Source organism: Oryza sativa, chromosome 2, assembly GCF_034140825.1.
Source record: "Oryza sativa Japonica Group chromosome 2, ASM3414082v1".
In the NCBI taxonomy this organism is placed as follows: Eukaryota; Viridiplantae; Streptophyta; class Magnoliopsida; order Poales; family Poaceae; genus Oryza; species Oryza sativa.
In genome coordinates, this window is record NC_089036.1 from 32,828,066 (window position 1) to 32,848,305 (window position 20,240).

The following is a 20,240-nucleotide window of genomic DNA, read 5'->3' on the forward strand; positions in this document are numbered from 1 at the left end:
TGGAACTGACGACCGACGTCTATCCAGAGTCGTGACAGGGTGTGTTGACAGTAGTAGCGTCCTAATTATTGTGGAGTAATTGATTAATTTGTATTAGCTCCGTTTCCGTTTCAGGTTATAAGACTTTCTAACATTACCAATATATATTCATATATATGTTAATGAATCTAGGGACATATATATATATATATATCTAGATTTATTAGTATATATATATAAATATAGACAATGCTAAACAGTCTTATATAATATGAAATGGAGGAAGTAATTAATAACTCGACCCGTGTACTTCTGCAGAATCTGCACGGTCTGATTAATTAGACACGTTTCGAATCACAACCTGTTCGTACCTAGTACAACAAGCAAATGGTTTGGGAGAAACCATTATTGCATATTTCATGTACGTAGTACTGGTGGTGTTCCGACACATCGTCGACGGCTGTGTACATGGCCTGCAGCCAGCCAGCCAGCAGGCCAGCGAAAAAGGCCGTGAAAAAAAGTCTACAAGACACACGTGCCTGCGGCGACGACGACCTCGGGTTGTTAGTTAAATTTAACCCTCGTGCTAATTACACTGAACCGTGATCATCAAACAGCCGCCGTGTTGACTACCCACAGTAGCATATACGCACAGCTGTGTGCAGTGCCGCAGTGCACCGCCCGCTCCATCCTAGCTCGACATGTCAGCACAGCCACATGCTTAATTAGCGAGACAGTAAGTAAGCATGATTAGTAGTTGCAAATTAAGCCGAGAAAACGCAGGCACACACGTACGCGCGATCATGGACCACTGTCGCGTGTGGCGTGGCGTGGCGCGTCTGCAAGACAGACAGCTTGCATGCACAGTAGTGGGAAACCATGCACACCGGCTCGTCGTCGTTGCCGGAACAGTAGTACCTAGTACGGGGCGGCGAAACGTAGGAGTACGTGCATATATGCGTGTGTGCTGGTGTGTATTGAACCCTTGTGCAGATCTGTTGATTCCCCCGCGGCCGTACGCACGCACGCACGCACGGAGAAGGGCCAGGGGCCACCCGCGGCTTCGTAGGCAGCTTCGCGCGCGGGGCGGGGCGGCGGTTGCAGCGACCCAGAGAGATGTGTGTGCCGTGGGGAACTGGGGACGCGGCGCCACGGCCACTTGTTTAAAACCGTTCGGTTACCGAATACAGTTCCTGAACGGCGTTTCCACTGTGATTACCGCTCGATATATTACCGGTAAAAACCGGTGAAACCCGGAATAAGCTTTTCTTTAAAAAAACTAAGAAATAGCCCGAATTCTTATAAAACAATTTCTGTGTTTGTACCAACTATTACCATCGCATTTTAAGCACTTGCCAGTCCTTAAATAACGTACTCTCTCTATCCCAAAGTCTAAGTAATTTTAACCGGATATGACACATTAGTACTGTGAATCTGAATAAGTGTTAGGATGTGTTATATTCCGTCAAAATCTCTTATATTTTTAGATAAGAGGAGTAGTATAATGTTGCTTCTGAGATAGTGAGGGACATTTGTTCTCTTGCTCGATCCCTCCCTGACTTCCGCAAAAAGTAATGTAGAAAAAAAAAACTCCCATTTATGACCCATTTTCCTCTCGGGCTCGGCGATTCACGTGGGTGAAGGGAAGGAGAGGCCAGATTAGGCTCATCTCCACTATTAGTAGTGAGCGTAGGCTGGTCGGATATCTCCCATAATCAGGTTGTTCTCATTTTGTGATCAAGTTTGCTAGCATCCGGTCTCCTCATCTCGAGGATAGTGGAAGAAACGTTGAGGCTATGCTATGGTGTGCCCAAAAACACCACAGCATTAACCATGGTGGTTAATGAAATTTGGTACGGTTCTTTAGTGGATTTGGTTAAAGAAATTAACTAATTGGTAGATGGATGTTTATCTAGATCAAACCGAGTTCAAGAAGGAATTGTGAAGACCACAACGAGGCAATTTTTGTATTTTTAGTACATATATCTTGAATAGACAGGTTATTTATTTTCCTTTTCTTGTTATTAAGAAATCTTGTATCGTGTTTGATCAAGACTTGTATCAATCTGAGGGTATAAATTTTTACACCCTAGGGCTTTACGAGACATCTCCACACATCAATACAATTACTTTCGGTGCATTGCCACCTTTTATTCCGGCAAGTTCTTAGTTTCGAGTTGGGCTACATCGTTTGGATCTTCAGCGAGGAAGTAATTTCCATCATCTTCGTCTATATCAGTGTGCCTAGAACTTTCTCTGATAGGTACAATATTCTAACCAAGTTGATGCAAAAGGATGTCTATCTAATATATTGGTTCTATTTTTGACTGTATCGTTGTTTAGAGTCGTATCGGCTTAGTACTTCCTCGATTAGGTCCGATATTCCGACTAAGCTGGTATTTCTCTAATCACATTGTTGTTTTTGATTGATTCGATATCCATCATGTTTGTGTAGATCTATTGGCTAAATAGGTTTTTCTTATCATCTTCGATCTTATACTGTCTCGGTTAGGTCTGATCTATTAGATTATTGTTGTTAATAAGTTTGATTCTTGTAAGGCGATAGGTTTTTATGCAATGGCCATTAGAGTTCTAGCTGATGTGTTATCATAATTTTGGGCTTCAACTATCATACGTATCAGCTAGCTAGCCGATATACATGCGAATCTACTTGCATAAGATCTCCAGCCGATGTACGCTAGCATTAACCATCGGACCTGCATCTACCACATTATATCAGTATTGGTCGATTGGTTCATTGGTTCAATTCTTTATATCATCCTTGTTAGTTGTAGGATCAAACTAACTAATACGTCTTGAACCCTAAAATTAGGATTTGCACTGGAGTTAAGCAGATCTCCAAGGCCTTCGTGTGTCACGACATATTTTGTGTCAACAGAAGGCAAAACTCAAAGAAAACTTGAAGTAGGCAATTGAAGTGGATGCGTAGCTTGCAGTTGCTGGATCTTGTCGCCTAGAGGCAGCCCGGGTGGCGAAGTTCCATGTGGTTGCTGGTTCCGGCAAACAATCAGTAGATTCAAGGGGTAGGGAGGGGTATGCTTGAAACCATCATATCCAGTTGAAAGGAAGCAGACAAAGTGACACCGGTCTTTAAACCATATGGGGCAATACCAGGTGGTGAAGTGCTCCGACATCAAGTTGTGGACAATGTAAGACGACTTCAATATTGCTATCTCTGTGAAGGCCATCGCCGACTTCTTGTAGAAAAGAGAGTGGTCATGCCGACTCCTTTGATGTTATTTTTGCCTTCTGTTGCAGTTTGTTGATTTCCAGTTGAAACATATTTCACGGTTACCATCCAAAACCTTGCACGAACCATGTATATTGGATTAAGATGGGGAGGAGGATCGGAGGCGGGTTCTCAGTACTTTAATTATAGTTGTAACCATGTGCAATTCAGGTTGGGTGTCAATTGCCTATGAAAACACTGGACGACAAGTTTGTTGCTAGTGCTTCTCAATTTTGACAGCGAAAACCATGGCAACATTTGAGTGAGTCCGGTGAGAGAAAAAACTATGAGTCAACTATAAACCTCAATTTGTGCGGTTTACGAAGGCAACTGAAAGGATCGCCATTTTTTCAAACAATATGCATGCTAGTAGAGGCATGTGGATGAAATCATTGCGACAATGCCGTTGCTCCTCGTTGACCGACCCTGTCTATTACCGATTTATGGTTTTACCTCAAAAACTCCCTTAGTTCAAATAACTTCATTTTCCCCGGGATGGTTTTGCGCTTGTTCTCTAATAAGTAACATGGTGTATTTCCAAAAACTCAACATTCATCATGTGAAGGAGTTCATTATTTAAAAAAATGGGGTACTATGAGTCTGTTTGGTAGTGTTTCAATTTCTAAATTTAACTTCAGGAGTTGGGTCTGTATTGAAATTGTGGAGCTGCCTAAGTCTAGCTTCACCTCCCTAGTTTAATTTGTGAGAGCAGTTTAGTCAACTCCACTCCTTTTTTGGGTGAAGCTAAATCTGGTTGGTCTTCGGCTAAAAAAAAGATGTAACTAGAGCTGAAACTGTGCGAACGAACCCTATATTTTTTTAAGGGTTAACTTGATACTCCATCCATCCCAAAATATAAAGGATTTTGGGTGGATGTGACATATACTACTACTACAAATTTGTACATAACTCATGTCTAGATATGTAGTATTAGGATGTGTCATGTCCACCTAAAATCACTTATATTTTGTTACGGAGGGAGTATGTGTCATTGCAAATGCACCAATTCAAATAAATGCTATTACAATTCGCCTACTCGTAACCGTGTCAGTTATTTTTTTTAAGGAAAAGTTTGACCAGAATTCGTAGCATGGTTCTAATTTTATAGAATTTAAGTGGCATGGTTATAAAGAGAGGAATTGTAACGACAAATTTACAATTGCACTTATCAAATTTAACTCATTTTTTAAAAGTGAGACGAGACACACCGCTGCGCGGGCGCGAGGGGAGGGGAGACAAAAGACAACAACCAACCGGCGCTTTGAATTCGGTGCGCGCGCGTGGCATGCAGTCGTCGATGTCGCGGCGGCAGGGAGGGGGGAGGGGAGAGGAGAGAAGATGAGAAGATGCTATAGCGAGAGCTAGCTGGAGCTGCACTGGCAGGCAGGCAGGGTTGCGACCGACCGCAAACCGCGTGGAGTTGATACCGATCGATGGCGATCGAGAGGAAGAGGATCAGATTGAGCACGTCAATGTCGCACTCCGATCCATCTATCCTAGCTAGCCGATGACCTTAGCAGCTGCAAGCAGATTCCCGGATAGCGATGGCTGCCTCACGCTGACGTTGCCTTGCGTAGGACTGTAGCCACATCTATTTGTCCATAGTGATTACTTGTACACTGGTACTACTGCCCGTTAATAACGCTATGGCAATATGGGCCATTTTGGTTTGGTACCAATTCTTGCCCTAACAATTCTTTAGTAGTTTTGAATAGTGCATGTTAGCATTTTGGATTGGAACCAATTTTTGCCAAATCAATAGAGTGGAGCCAAATCTATACTATCAAAAATTTGGTAGTGCCAAAATTTGCCCAAGGTTTGGTACTACCAATGTTTTGGTAGAGTTTCAAACCAAACATGCCCTATACTATGACGGCATGCGTGTATACATGCATATGCCATGTCCCGGGTGTAATAGTAGGTTTTTTCATTATCTAAAAAAATGCAATGGTGTACATGACCTTCATCGCCAAAGGTCTTATTTAATTTGTAGTAGATTACTGCATATGATTGTTGTGAATTATCAGCTTGATCATAAGGATAAGCTAAATATTTACTGAAATAAGCTTACCAATTAACTTAAAATGCGTGATCTAATTACTTAAGGTAGAAGAATTTTTCTTGAGTAAAACGTATTTTTCTAAAGCATGAATTAAATACTCCGTTTCGGTAATCTAATAAAAAAATCTAGAAAAGTACAAGGCCAAAGTCGAGGAAGATTGTAATGGTTGGTGGATCGTATGTATTTATTATAGTAGCCAGCGTACAATACTGGTGCGAACGGATGGCTGGAAAGTACATACGTGCTTCTACCTGGGTGATTGAAAACTACATCACATTCGCTCGTGCTGTCAGCAACTGAAAAGGTTGAAAACTACGACTTTTGATACGAAATCGCTATATGTTTCAGGAGAAGACTCATTTTCCTTCACGGAAAAAGAAGAACAGCTCCGGAGCAAGGCATTAAGGGTATCGGAGGGTATCTGAAGATAGCATACATGCTCACATGCTTTGTCCATATAGAAAATCATCATTACATTTACACATTCACACCAATCTTAATCTGTCACATGTGCTTTCAGTCAAAAGTGGCAGACATTTGTGTTCAACATGAGGGCGTGCGTAACTGTATATGGTTGCCTCTTGCCTGGTTAGAGTCTGTCGTTGTACCAGGCATATAGGTTTGTCTGATGTGTGCTGTCTTTGTGCGCCAACGATAGCCATAATCTTAGGCAAACTAAGAGTGTGGTTAGTCCACACCAAAATTAAAAGTTTAAGTTTGATTGAAATTGGAACGATGTGACGAAAAAGTTGGAAGTTCATGTGTGTATGAAAGTTTTGATGTGATGGTAAAGTTGGAAATTTAAAGAAAAAGTTGGAAACTAAACCAGGCCTAACAACGAGCAACATATTCATTAAGTACTAGCTTCACTGGTAATTAAATTGAGTCCGAGTTAATTACTGCATCAAACTATTAATTTAGTGATCGCAAACTCACACTCGAGAGATGTACATCATGTAATTTCTCCCTTAGAGCAGGTACAATAAGCTGACTAGACAGGCTCCAAAATATGCCACATCATTTAATTCCTATGTAGAGGAGAGAGAACTCAGGAGAGAGAAATAAGCCGACGCTTATTTTACCGCCCGGCTACAGCGCAGCTTTTCACACATTTTGTGGGGCCAACCTAACACCACCTAATCACGTGATGGACTGATCTAGTAAAGTACGATTAGAAAATGAAAAACTAACACCGGAAAATGGAGTGCAGCCTACTGCTGTACATACTAGCTTTTAATATTAGCTGCACTATCTGACATGGGCCGTTTTACCGCCTGTTGTTAGCTGCATTATTGACCTTGCTCTTAAACCAGCGCTATAGCCACAGCGCCTCCGTACCACGGGGACAAACTGGCGGCCATTATAGTCCAGATCGAACAAGTACCGTGGTCCGCGTCCGTCCGGTCCCGGCCGGCAGCCGCCGCCGGCGGCCAGCCGGTTTCCAGGCCAGCTAGCTGTACGTGCTGCTCGGCCCCCCACCCCACGCCGGAACCCACCACCTGCACGATCTTGACTTTGGGTGTATCCCCAGCCGTACAACCACATGTACCCTAGCTCTGCACTCACTTCGAGTGATCGCCATGCCGCTTCAAGGTTGAGGCTTCCTTTAAAATACAGAAAATTTATCCTACTGTTAGACTGATTCATGTTAAGTTTTCTTTATAAAATTCAAATAAAATTAATGTGTTTTAAAGTATATCTAAATTCGCCTGAGGGCATGGACAACGTCCCACCGTAGCTTATGACTTTACGGCTCCGCCTCAATGGCAAGTTGCCGTGGAGGAGAGATGAGAAAAAGTGAGTGGCTTTTAGAGAGCGTGGTTGGGTTGACAAAAATGATGTGATTTATGGTGAGAGAACATTCAACTGTTGCTTGAAAGGGGAAGGAGGTGGACGCTAAGGTCATCTGATCGAGTATCTCTCATGGAGTCGAGCAAGAGGGCGGTGATACACCACTCTCGCAACCACAACCGCCGCGCTTCTCCTAGATCAGGGTACCCTTGCGGTTGACTTTAGCAACCTGGAAGCATAGCTATTAGGACCGGATCGACGGTCTGACCCAAAAAAACCAGAACCAGGGGCTTAGCAGGTCAGGTCCAATTTAAAGATCGAACGTGCAATCAACCCAGGAAAAATCGATTGAACCACCAGTTTTTGGAAAGAACCGGGCAAGTAAACCGCTAAAGAACCGGGTGCATGTGGGGAAATTGGGTGAGAAAGGGCCCAGCGCAGGCTGAAACGTGGGGGAGAGGGAAGAAAATAGGAGAAAAAGGTGGGTTGAGGGGTTCAAACACTCAATCTCCCCTTTAGACTCAAGCAACCCCACCACTGAGCTATGCATACTTGTGCAGTTAGGCTATATACCTCAATTTATTTAAACCGTGTTGGGCCAGTGGTTCAACCAATCAAACCAATCAAACCGCGAACCGAGGCTACGACCGGTTCGATGTCCGGTCCGGTCCTAATAACTATGCCTGGAAGGTGAATCGATACTCGGTGAGCATAGTGGCGGGGCGGCCACGTTTGGAGCACAAAGACACTATGGTGGCTGGTTGAAGTCACGAGGGATGGATGGCAAGTTTTCTGTTGTTGCAACCCAAATATCAATAGCTTTTGGCTATTTTGTAAAAACCCTGACCCCATAGGTAACATGTAGCTCCACCACTGGTGACGACGGTGGAGGACAGATCCCAAAGCACAGAAGGGCAGTGACCAAATCTAGAGCACAGAGCTACGGTGCCATCGAGAGCCAAAAAGGACAACAGCAACAAAGAGTTGAGAAGGTCGGCAACATGCATATATCGAAGAACAAAAAAGAAAGGAATGGAGCTAGGGGAAGGACAGAGGAGTATTTGTTCACCTGACACGAGGGCCAGTGCATTGTTATAAAATGATTTATGATATAAGGGATTAATGTGCATATTTGTATCAAAGTTAAATTATTTTATAGACTGTAAGAGCATGTACAATAAATTGATATAGATGAGCTATAGAAGTTGCCACCTCAAATTCGTACTGAGTTGGAGGAGAGAAAAGAGAAGAGAAAAAAAAACAAGCGATAGATTTGTAATCAGTTCCAGCAGGGACACTAAGAAATTTTGTAAGAATAAGGTGTGACCAATTATCAATAATGCAATAAATATGTATCTAACTATTATATGTGAAGACTATTAAGTTGTTTATAGATAATATAGTAATAGATAGAGCTAGTTCTTGCTTAAAAAAAAGTAAGGCTGAGAAGCAAATCCTTTTCTAGACCCATTCAAATCACCGGGCATTGGGAATGAGGTATCCTCAGTTGTGATTTTATCTTTAAGAGCAAGTATAATGGTAAACTATAAGCTGGCTAAATGCTAAGGGTGGAGGAGAGAAGAGAGAAGAAGCGGGCTGTAAACTTATAGCCGGCTTGGACACAAGGACCAAGAAACTCTGTGAGAGAGACAAGTGGGCCCTGTATTAACAATAAAGTGCTAACTATTATATGGGTAGGCTAAGAGAAGGCTACAAAGAACCTTATAGCCAACAGGTCGGCTGTATTAGCCTTGCTCTAATCTATGTTGCACACTCTCTTCGAAGCTAAACCTCGAGGCCACTATACATTGTTCATGCTCGGACCGCGTACAGTACTGACCAAACAGGTGCAGGCGGCACACGATATCATCGTGCCAGCAGCGTGCATGCGTGGTACAGAGTACGTGTGCGCATGTCACATGATTGGTCATGAAGACTAAAGAACAGTAACTTGTTCTGGGATGGGTGCTTGGATTGTTTTTTAAAGGTTGAGGTGTGTTGATTAGTTTTTTAGAAAATTTCTAGCGTGTCTTTGAAAATTTGCCCATTTATATGTTCCTGAATTTTGCTCATCTTCTTATATATCTCTGAATTTTAGTTTGGATTCCTTCCATACCTTTTACGTCAGTGACAGTTAAACTCTTATGAAGAAGTCTAATTTACCCTATGGTATGAAAAACAAATACTCTAAATTTGTAAAATATAAGAATTTATTATTTGAGACTTTTATAGTTATGAGTTTATAATACAAGATATTATTTATGACAATTTATTCTTAGATATGACATAAAAATATTATTTATTTTTTAATTATTAAAAATGTATATGTAGTTTATTTTGTGGATAGTAGTACAACATGTTTGCTATATAAACAAATCTATTTATATGCTACATAAATAATTTTTAATAACTATAATAAATAAATATTAGTTTTGCCATATCTACAAGTAAATTTTGTGATAAATAATATCTTGCATAATAAACTTATAGATATAATAGTCTCAAATAACAAATTTCTATCCTCCAACAATATACTACCTCCATTTCAGGTTATAAGATTTTTTAGCATTGTCCACATTCATATAGATGTTAATGTATCTAGGAACACATATATGTCTATATTCATTAACATATATATAAATGTGGGTAAATGTGGGCAATGCTAGAAAGTCTTATAATATGAAACGGATGAAGTATTTCATAATCTTATATGTTTCTTCGTACCAAAGGAAAAAAATGGACTTTTTGATAGGAATACAACAGTCAACTCACGATAACTAAACAAAAAGGGGTATGGAAGAAATCCAAATTAAAATTCAGGGATATATAAGGGAATGCATAAAATTTAGTAGTGTGAAAGGGATTAGAGAAAGGGATTAGTTTTATGACAGAACGGTGAGATGGATCTGCTCGGTCAGAGAAGATACCTCGCAGCTCGGCTCTGTACTTGTTTTATCAGTCACGGTGATTCTTGTGTGTTTGGGGGTGTGGAATTGTTGATTTGGACAAGGGGCTCTGCTGGTCCGGGAGGCAGGTAAGCAGAGCATATGGATCACTGCTAGCTGGGGTTCTTCTGTATGGTGGCTATTGGCTAGGATGTGTGTGTTCAAGGAGAGTATAGCGTTATCTGCTTACGCAGGATATCACTGGTCAAAGTAGGAACACATATCAACATAGGACTTCTATTTTTTCTTTTGCCTTGACTGTGTTACCCTCACATGATTGGTATGCAGTTCAGTCAGGCATGTTTGGAAATGCCGGAATCTCGGTGAATTTCCGAGCAATCTGTAACAGATATTGCCAAACCCCTTCTCTCTATGTCACAGATACATGAGTACACAACTACACATGGTCATATCACCGATCTCACATTTTGGCGCATGAAAAAAAGTTGAAAGAACACGTAGCATACAATAAACTGTTAAATGCATGAACAATAAAACGATGTACCCGTTTTTATAGACAATATTACATTTTCTGCATTGTTAAAAATAAATTGTACGAGTTATCTTTTGGTAAAAAACTGTACAACTTTTTGTTTTTTGCATATTATGTAAATGGGATTACGAGTTATCTTTTGGCCAAAAATTATACAAGTTATTTGCATATTATTTAAATGGGATTTGCGAGATTTAAAGTGACTGAAATTACTATGAATTTCACTCACCTTCAATCGAGCACTGGATTTTGGGAGGGAGAAGGGGTAAATCAACTGCGACGGCAATAGCGACGACAAACTCTTCTTCAATAAATGCACAGCGACGGTGACGAGGTTAGAGTTGAGGGTTTATTTGCAATCCTATCCACCCAAAAAAAATTGAGTGAAATTTCTGTTGTTTTCAGGTGATTGATAACTAGATAATCTCTATCTAAATATAATGTGAAAAGAAAAATACACAAAGAGTATCTAAAAGCATCACCAACAGATGTCCACTATTGTACTTCATCCGTTTCAGGTTATAAGATGTTTTGACTTTGGTCAAAGTCAAACTGCTTTAAGTTTGACCAAGTTTGTAGAAAAAAATAATAACATTTTCAACACAAGATAAATTTATTATGAAAATATATTCAATTATTGATTTGATAAAACTAATTTAGCATGATAAATATTACTATATTTATTATAAATTTAGTTAAACTTGAAATAGTTTAACTATAATGAAAGTAAAAACATCTAGTAACCTGAAACGGTGGGAGTATCTCCTAAATAACTTGGTCTGTAAAAAAGCCAACCTGCCGACGAGTAGGTATAGCCTCCATACCAATGCCAGTGCAAGACAAAAAAATCAGAAAGAAAGAAAAAGAATTGGTATGAACATATTGTTCTCATGACACAACCTGATCACGACCAATCCCTAGTATAATCACACAGGTAAGTAAAACACACCCTAGCAATTTGCCACGTATACCAACAATACAAAAGAGGTAGTGACAGCTGGTCTTCTGTAACCCTCTACGTAGACAAGCCTGAAATCCAGGAGGGTCAAAAGGCCAAGATCAAAGAGGAGATAGCGACCAAAAATGACCAGCCTCATTTTTCAAGCAGACTAACGTCACCTCGTTTAGACATCGCTCGATTAGTCGATTGCGATGTGCAGAGAGACGTTTCATTAAAAAGACGCCTTCAAATCTCACACTTTGCTAGGAATATCTCTCCCTATAATTTACAAATACGACAGGTAGTCCAATACTACCCCCTACCGGTTTCATTGACAACCACGATAAACCGATAAAAACACGATGGAACTTAGACAAATTTTATCAAAAAATTGAACATTTGTTTGGATAATTTTGAAATATGGATCAACTTCACAACACATCAACACCAATAAACCCGAGAACCGAGCGGTTATCGTCGCATTTTGGAACTCTTGTCCCTCTCACAGCATGTACATGAATGCACCAGCAGTAGCAGGCAGGCAGGCAGGCGTCTACCTCATCAGACAAACGAGAGAAGAACCGGTCTCTCAGAGGTCAGCAAGACAGCGAGTGAGCAAGACAACAAACTAGCTGCCGTCTTGCCGCCCCCACGGCGACGCGGTTTAACAGCCTAGCTCGCACAAGAAAAAAAAAAAACCCCATGATGCAATCCGATCGCTACACACAGGGGCAGGGATGATCGTTTTTTGTCATCTCCTTCCCCTCTTTTCCTTCTGGTTCGTCGGATCGTCAAAGCGAGAAGGACAGCTCGAATAAATTATCTCCCAGAGAGAGAGAGAGAGAAAGAGGGGAAGATCTTTCATCCTCGCGGCAAAGAGCTGGAATGCATTAGGAGCAGGGGACAGTGGATGGGGAGGGAAGCTTCCTCTTGCGTGCGTGATTATTAGCGTGATGGGGGCGGGGGCTCAGCCGCTCTCGGCTCAACTTCGATCGCTTTTGAGTGCTGTGGTTTTTCTGTTTTGCATGTGAGGGAGGGGGTGAAGGTGATGTTAACCTGGCTTTGGAAAAGGCAGAGTTTATGCCTCTGCTGGGAAATAAACTTTGCTTGCCTAATAACTGTAGTGTGATTCTGAAGACATTCCGATTTTGTAGCAGATTAGAGGATCCACAAATTAGGTGGGGATCATTTTCTACTGCAATGTGTAACTACGGGTTCTAGGGTGTTGAAATGGGTTTTCAACTCCGAACAAATTTACACTATGTTTAAACATAGTCAAAGTTCGTAAAAAAATCAATGTATTATTGTATTATGACTTGTGTCGTATAACCACAACCTTTATGGTCTAAGGGCGCGTTCGAAACTGATGGTTCTAATCTTCTACTCTCTCTTTTTCACACGCATGCTTCCCGAACTGCTAAAGAGTACGTTTCTGAAAAAAATTATATATGAAATTTGCTTCAAAAAATATATTAATCTATTTTTACTTTTTTATTGTAGTATTTAATTAATCATTTGTTAATGAGGTACTCTGTTTTTCGTGCCAAATAGAGGTTCCGAACCTACAGGTTCAAACTCAGCCTAAGTGTTTTTTTTAAAAAAACACATGTTAAGTCCCACTTAATTTTAGTACATCTGAAAAAACATTATTCAATTAGGTGAAGCGTTAAATAAAGCCTAATAACTGTAGTGTGATCCTGAAGACATTAGGATTTCGTAGCAGATAAGAATTTTGAGTAACTTTACGGTAGTCATTACTGTTAGTATTTTGTTGCCAATATTATCATGAATTGAAGTGATACCAACGGTTGATTTACGAGTTCTGTTATCAGTAGAAACAGAATTCTACTAGTATTAAGGTTCAGAACTTATGACAGATTAGATGGAGATTATTTTCTACTGCCATTTGTTACTAGGGGATTTTGGTCTTCCACTGTAGAAATGGTTTCCAACTTTTAAGTGTTTGCTCATTAGAAAAATATGGGAGTTCTAGGCAATATCTTGTTCAAAGGACCACTTAATTGTACTACACAAATACTTACTTTCTACGTTGTGCCATCATGACCACTGGTCGGGGAAAGTTTCAGCAAAAGAGGGACATGTATTTTGCAGGAGTTGAGAGTTGAGGCTCACTTGGTCTTTAAAATATCCATTTACCTTTCCAGTCTACTAGGAACGTGAGAATTTCAATATCTAACTTTCAAAACTAGGATCGTCACTTGTATTGACAGTGGTATTCAGTCACTACTACAAGGTCTAGGGATTAGAGATGGCTACGATTCAAAGTGCTGGGAATCAAGAATCAGTAACCTGAAAAGTTTTTGGGAATTAGGGACAGCTATATCGCAGACAATTTTTTAGAAAACGAAATTTCAACAGCTACCCTTTGTCCCTTTTTAAAAATGAGACTGCATCAATCACCTGATTGATTTCACTTTCCCAGTACAAAAGTAAGAGAAAAGGAGGATGGCTTTGTTTGGAGGAGTTCTAGAATGATCAGTCACTGAAGGCTGTGGCTCCCATCGGATGGTCCAATAAGCCAAAGAATAAGCCAAAATTTGAATTTTTAAACTTAATTTTGAAATTGATTTTGAAATATTTTCAACGTAGTTTTTTTTCAGCATTGGCTTTTAAGTTACAAAGAACACATATATAAAAGTTTTACCTACAAATTTATTTTTATTCCCTAATAAGCCGTTTTGGCTTATTAGAAAAAAAAAAGCCAACCGATGGTGGCCTGTACTGCCTAAGTGCCTAGGCTCACACTCTCACTAACCAACTTCATACTGTGACTCAATGTTACTTGCTCAGGAATTTGTTTAAAATTTGAGAGAACTATCACAAATCAAATGGTTTAGGAAACACCCTGGTGTAAAAGTGCTTGTCAATGTAACCAAGGATTTCAGAAAAAAGAAAGAAAGAAAAGCAGCCTCAGAAATCATGAGTAGTAGTAGCAAGATGTTATGGTACCTGTATGGCTCTCCTGTGGCCACTTCAATAAAAGGTACAGCAGCAGTATATTTGTTTGTGCACTAGAGCCACTCTGCACCAAGAAAACAATTACCCATTAAAATTTGATACTTGATAGTGCTTAACAGCTGATAGATTGGTACTGGCATCTATTCTGCAATCTCCAAAAAGATAGTGAAAGTAAGATTGCATTTGTATTGTACCCTAACTGAATGATAGAACCAGAATAAAACAACTGGCACGAGCACCAAATTCAAAATGTACTGAGGTGAAAAGAACAAATAGCTATACTATTAGACCATCTGCTATAATGGCATGTCCCCCTTATCTTTTTTTTTAGAGAAAGAGCTCACTAGCATGTATGTCCTTTAAGATGATATGCATACAGAACCCAGGGGTTGTGCTTACTGTAGTCGATCCATACTATAGTTTATAGTTCTACCATAATACTAATGTTGCTAGAAATTCACCTTATGCATGTCTTAATCATAAGCAATATTATTTGTATCATTATATTGTTATAGTAGATGCACTTATCCTATTCAGTTTGTGAAGAATCACCATTTCATTATAAGCAGGCCCATAGATCCCCCAAGGCCCCAACTCATATGCTTAATAAATCCTAAAACTGTAAAGAGCAGATTAGGGTGGCAAAATACTAAAATATGGCCAATGGGTAGCTCTTGTCAGTGTTCCATTTTCTTGCGAATGCGAAATGTTGTAGACAAGCTCCAATCCTCTCGATTCGGAAAATAGAGCCCTTGATTTGAAAACCATGTGAAATCATTCTCAGCCAACATCAGTCAATTTTCATTAACAGAGTTTCTGAATTGGTAGGCATGACAATAAGGCATATTATACTGATGATAAGCAGTAAATATGACCATCGAGCATTGCTACACAGAAAAGAACTGAAAATGACAAGAAAACAACATCTTGATACATTGTCTATATATTCACCAGAAAACTAGGTGTATAATACCCACTCTTCGGTTGCAAAATTACAAGAAAGAATTGAGCTGCATAGTTATGATATATACATTCGAGAAACTAAAGACTGACAAATGAACTATTGAAACATAAAGTCCTAAACCATCAATTAACTACAGAATTGCAATCCAATCTACAAATCATTGCAACCATCTCTCTCGTACTGTTTATCAACACTGGAGAAAAATACAGGCGCAGTAATATGCATCTTTTGTATCGCACGCCACAACACCATGCATTTAATTGGTGATAAAATCACATCCTTATCAAGCTTTCAACTTGCAAAGATGATAATTCGTTCATATTCACTCCACAGTGTATTCTACCCGCTACTTGCATCAACTAATTGACACTCTGCAGTATCCCGTTTGGCAATTTTTCTGCATCACCATCGATGTGGCAAGGGCATTTCCAGATAAGCACTACCGCTGATGTGCTCCACCATGGTGGACTGTACCAGTGTACCAGACAAGCAGTAACAAATGTCTACGCGGAAGTAGCGAAAACTTACCGGAAACCGAACGCCACGAGGTTCCGCCGGTCCGCGCCGCCAGCTCCGCCGGCATGTGGATGGCGCGTGCGGCGTAGAAGGGGGAGAGTTGGGGGGGAGATTTGGGATTGGCGGATAGCGGATGCCGCCATGGCGGCCGGCCTCGAGCCCTCGAGCCCTCGGCTCGCTCGCTTTGGATGGGGGAGGAGGAGGAGGAGATGCGCGACGTCGCGGCGTTGTGGGTTCGTGTTTTGGGCCCATATCCATGGTGAGGTGGGCCTAGCCCATCGGGAACACGCGAGCCTTGCGCGTTTTGGGCCCATAACAAAAGTGAGGTGGGCCTGGCCCATCATGAACACGCGAGCCTTGCGCGTTGGGCCTGGCACGTGTGCGGCCCAGCCCGTGGCAGCGCGGCTAACCTGGTCGCCTCTCGCCGCCGGCGCGGAGCGTCTCAGCGATAACCCAAACGATATCGATGGCGGCGGCGGCGGCGCTAACCGTGCTTCCGCGCGCGGCGGGCGTACTGCGCCTCTCGCAGCATGGGAGGTCTGCCTCCCGCCTACTCTGCGCCGCAGCCGGCGACGGCGAGGCGTCCCCGGCGCCGCGGGCGGGGAGGCTGGTGCTGTACACGAAGCCCGGGTGCTGCCTCTGCGACGGCCTCAAGGAGAAGCTCCAGGCCGCCTTCCTGCTCGCCGGCACACCCTACTCGCTCGCCTCCCTCGAGCTCCAGGCAAGCAGACTAGACCACGTTCGTGGCTCTTGCGCTCTCTCTCCCTTGGGGGGTTTCATCCTGAGAAGTTGGGGTTTGTGTTTCGATCAGGAGAGGGACATCACGACGAATCCGGATTGGGAGCAGATGTACCAGTACGAGATCCCGGTGCTCGCCAAGGTTCTTCCCGACGGCAGCGAGGTGTGGTGTCGTCCTCCCAATCGCGCTCGCTCCTGGCCTTCAGTTTAGGTGTTTTGAGTCTAGAGTTTGTGTCATCATAGCTCATATCAATGATCGTTTTGCAGGAAAAGCTTCCCAGATTATCGCCTCGTCTAAGCGTGGAGCTCGTGCAGAAGAAAGTGTTTTCTGCCTTTGATCAGTAAGATATTTTCACAGTTTCTTTCAGAAGGTGTTTTTTTTCTTCCAGTTTTGAGTCAGCAGCTATGAGAATGCCGATGGATAATGGATGGCATATGTGATCTTTACTTGTTGTAATCTTTATTAATCTCTATGGATTTGAGAAATTATACACTAATTTTTCTGGATACTCTATTCGGTTCAGAATAAGTTGTGCTTGCTTATATAATTGATAATCATCCGTATCGCTATAAAAATACAGATAAGCGAGCATCTGAGCACAAGATGTTACCCATATACTCACAGAATGGTTCTTTGGGACAAGAGCAATCTATATAACTCATGCAAATGCACAAGCTGTTTGGATGAAAAATCTCTGAACGCATTAAAGAAACTTATGGTTAACCACCCGTAGCTGGAGGTTTTCCATCTTACTGCTAAAGAACTTAACCATTTCCCCTACAGTGTTTTTGGTCAAAAAGAGAACTTAACCATTTCATATATACACTTGGTTAAGATTTCTTGAGCATTACTCTGCATTAGTGTAGGACTTTCGCTCAGAAGCACTTCATGCAACCTTGGATGTAACTGACAAAATCACATTGAAGGAACAAGTGTAGAATCAACTGCAGAAGACAGTAACAACAGTTATCTGACCTGAAGGCACTGGCCTGTAGAGTGCATGGATAACAGATAAAATAAATCAACTTGAGGTTCGAATACTGAAACTTGTGTTCAACTCTTTATAACTAAGATAAACATTTATCATAGAAATAATAATATTCAGATGATAAAATGAAAACCTAACATCTGAATCCCTGTCTTGCTGTCATGTAAACTAATTTACTCTTGTTTGTTTGCTCTAATTTACATTAATGCATGTTTCATAGTTATAACTCTAAGATGTAACAAAAACGTGCATCAATCTTGCTAAACAATATAAGAACACTTAAGGACTAGCTTGGTAATTCTATAAGCAACTTACTTATTTTGATGGGGATGCTGGCACAAGGGACATTGGTTTTGCAAGTGGAGAGCGATTTTTCCTGTCAGTGTGTACACTCCAACTATCAAACCTCGTCGGTATTTCTGGTGGTACCATCATGGGAGATATCGTCGATAACCTGCGATGTACAGAGACAGTTTTTCTTCTTTCCAAAGCCGGGCATGAAAAACTTCCATAAGGCTTGGTGGTAGTTGGCTGTGGATGTTCAGGATTGGATGGGGATAGTGATGGTGCTGGAGCTGGAGCTGGATTAGGAGCACATGATGGAATATAACTTTGTAGACATGGTGACAGCCACAAATTCTCAATCATGCCAAATATTGGGTTTAGGTCAAGGTTTTTTGGAATTAATTTAATGATGATTTGGGCTAGTTGTTTCAGTCTGTAGGTTTCTAGATAATTGCTAGGATAGTTTGGGGCAATTAAAATGTGGACTGTAACGGGCAGGTTGATCGTCGAACCATTTTCATTTGTTATCTCTACAATTAAGTCCTGCACAAAATAAAATGTTGTCACTTGCTGTCAAATACTTCCTCCATTTCACAGTGTAAGACTTTCTAGCATTGCCCACATTCATTTAGATGTTAATGAATCTAGACATACATATGTGTTTAGATTCATTAACATCTATATGTATGTGGATAATGGTAGAAAGTCTTACATTGTGAAAGGGAGGGAGTAACTGACTATATCAGATGAGATAAGATGTATGGACCTCATATGGTGTCAGCTGCAATATAATTCTAAGCTCACTCTCTAGCTCCTTGAGGTGCACCCTTAGTTGTTGTATAGTCATGTTGAGTGTGACATTGAAAAGAGCTGTTGGGCATATATTGCCATCAGGTGGTGGAGGCACCGTGATCCCTCCTGGGAACCCCAAGATCTCCAAGCAATGTGGATCTCCAAAGACAGATGATGTCAAAGATAAATTCGACTGCTCAAGCGTAAGTTGTATCAAGTTTTTTCTCAGGGCAATAATGGATTGTGCACTTATGGAGGAATTTCTTGGGTTCGGTAGAATACCAAATTTTACATAAGTGGAATCCTTATATTTGGATGTATGCATAGAAACCGAAACCTGCAAAATTTTCAGCGATCATTTCAGTATAGCTTGAGTGCAAGACAAATTCTTTTGTCAAAGTGGAATAATGGCATACCGTAGTATTGGGGATCCCTATTTCTCTGTATATGTCCTTTTGTAGCCTTCTGACATGTGGAATGAGCTGTTGACGTTTCTTTAACAAGAAGAAGCTAGCCTGAATTTCACCTGGAGGAATGATAGGCGTTTTCTTTTGAGAGATGCATAAGAGGATAAAGGTAAGCTTGACACACTTTATCTTCATATTTGCTGAAAGCTTAGCTAGCATGAGTAGCTGGTATCTTCTAATCTACCACTATTTGAGATCATTTGGTTACGAAATCTTTTGATTCTACTGTCTGGATTTTGGGGATAATGCATCTGACTTTACAAACATAATTAAATCATGTAGCTTGTCAATTTATATGATCAGACGGTTAATCAGTGCTGAAAGTTGCTGCAGAAGGAAAGTGTTCTTACCAGGAAGTACCCCAGGGTCATCATCAGGGATGGTTTCTGATGCATGGTCATGGAGAGGAAGAAGCATGAAGAGGACCAGCACGAAGACGCCGATGGAGAGGAACAGCACAAGGACACACTTGGCATCGACAGCCCCGCCAATCGTGGCGGCGTACCGGCGGACGGCGGAGCCGTGGCCGGCCGCCGGCGCAGTGCTGTGCACCGCTTGCTCGGCGTCACCGGCCTTGCCCATGGTGAGCGCATCTGCCACTGGTTTTTCTCAGGCTCGCCAGCGTAGAAATCATCAGAGCTGAGGGCATCTGCGGCTGCGTGGCGTCGAGGAGCAGCTGGAAAGCTGGAGATGGTGCTCGCCGTCGTCGCAACGGCGACGCGGACATGGTGATATCATCAAGAGCTTGAGAGTTATCAGAATACTAGAATAGGGATGGATACGTGTTAGGACTTGGGAATTTTGGGATGTGAATGCTTAAGTCGTTAACAGCTTAGGCCGGCTGTCATTGGTTTTCTGGTTTAGTTTAAGAACGTATGAAAATTTTAATAGCAAGTTAGCCAGCTTATGCCCTCTTTGTTTAGGCTTATAAGCCAACTTATAAGTCGAAAAGTCTAAGCCAAAACAAACAAGCAGCTTTTTCATTTGGCTTTTTTAAACCATAAGCCACTCTAACACTATTAAGCCAAAAACTAGGTTGGAGAAGCTTTT

General features: G+C 41.4%; 2 protein-coding genes and 2 long non-coding RNA genes across 5 annotated transcripts; 2 read left to right on the forward strand and 2 right to left on the reverse strand.

Annotated features, from left to right (window-relative positions):
• Window positions 1–10,535: 10,535 nt before the first annotated feature.
• Window positions 10,536–16,109, reverse strand: LOC112936045 (uncharacterized). The gene is made up of 3 exons (XR_001543450.3): window positions 15,932–16,109; window positions 14,431–14,503; window positions 10,536–10,881 (listed from the first exon to the last, which is right to left on the reverse strand). It is a non-coding gene; the product is annotated as an uncharacterized lncRNA (long non-coding RNA).
• Window positions 16,110–16,356: 247 nt separating this feature from the next.
• On the forward strand, window positions 16,357–17,166 carry LOC4330847 (uncharacterized). Its single transcript, XM_015770355.2, has 3 exons — window positions 16,357–16,640; window positions 16,731–16,820; window positions 16,925–17,166. Exons 1-3 carry the CDS (start codon window positions 16,386–16,388, stop codon window positions 17,000–17,002), a joined length of 423 nt encoding a protein of 140 aa, XP_015625841.1. The 5' UTR covers window positions 16,357–16,385; the 3' UTR covers window positions 17,003–17,166.
• A 10-nt stretch (window positions 17,167–17,176) lies between these two features.
• LOC4330848 (uncharacterized) lies at window positions 17,177–20,176 on the reverse strand. Of its 2 annotated transcripts, none has more exons than XM_015770352.3 (5): window positions 19,541–20,176; window positions 19,140–19,249; window positions 18,698–19,060; window positions 17,962–18,474; window positions 17,177–17,602 (listed from the first exon to the last, which is right to left on the reverse strand). In XM_015770352.3, exons 1-4 carry the CDS (start codon window positions 19,770–19,772, stop codon window positions 17,962–17,964), a joined length of 1,218 nt encoding a protein of 405 aa, XP_015625838.1. In that variant the 5' UTR covers window positions 19,773–20,176; the 3' UTR covers window positions 17,177–17,602. The 2 variants fall into 2 exon arrangements, with proteins under 2 accessions (XP_015625838.1, XP_015625839.1); XM_015770353.3 differs by having other exon boundaries at window positions 17,177–17,647.
• On the forward strand, window positions 19,054–20,097 carry LOC136355372 (uncharacterized). Its single transcript, XR_010739586.1, has 2 exons — window positions 19,054–19,299; window positions 19,473–20,097. It is a non-coding gene; the product is annotated as an uncharacterized lncRNA (long non-coding RNA).
• Window positions 20,177–20,240: the final 64 nt, after the last annotated feature.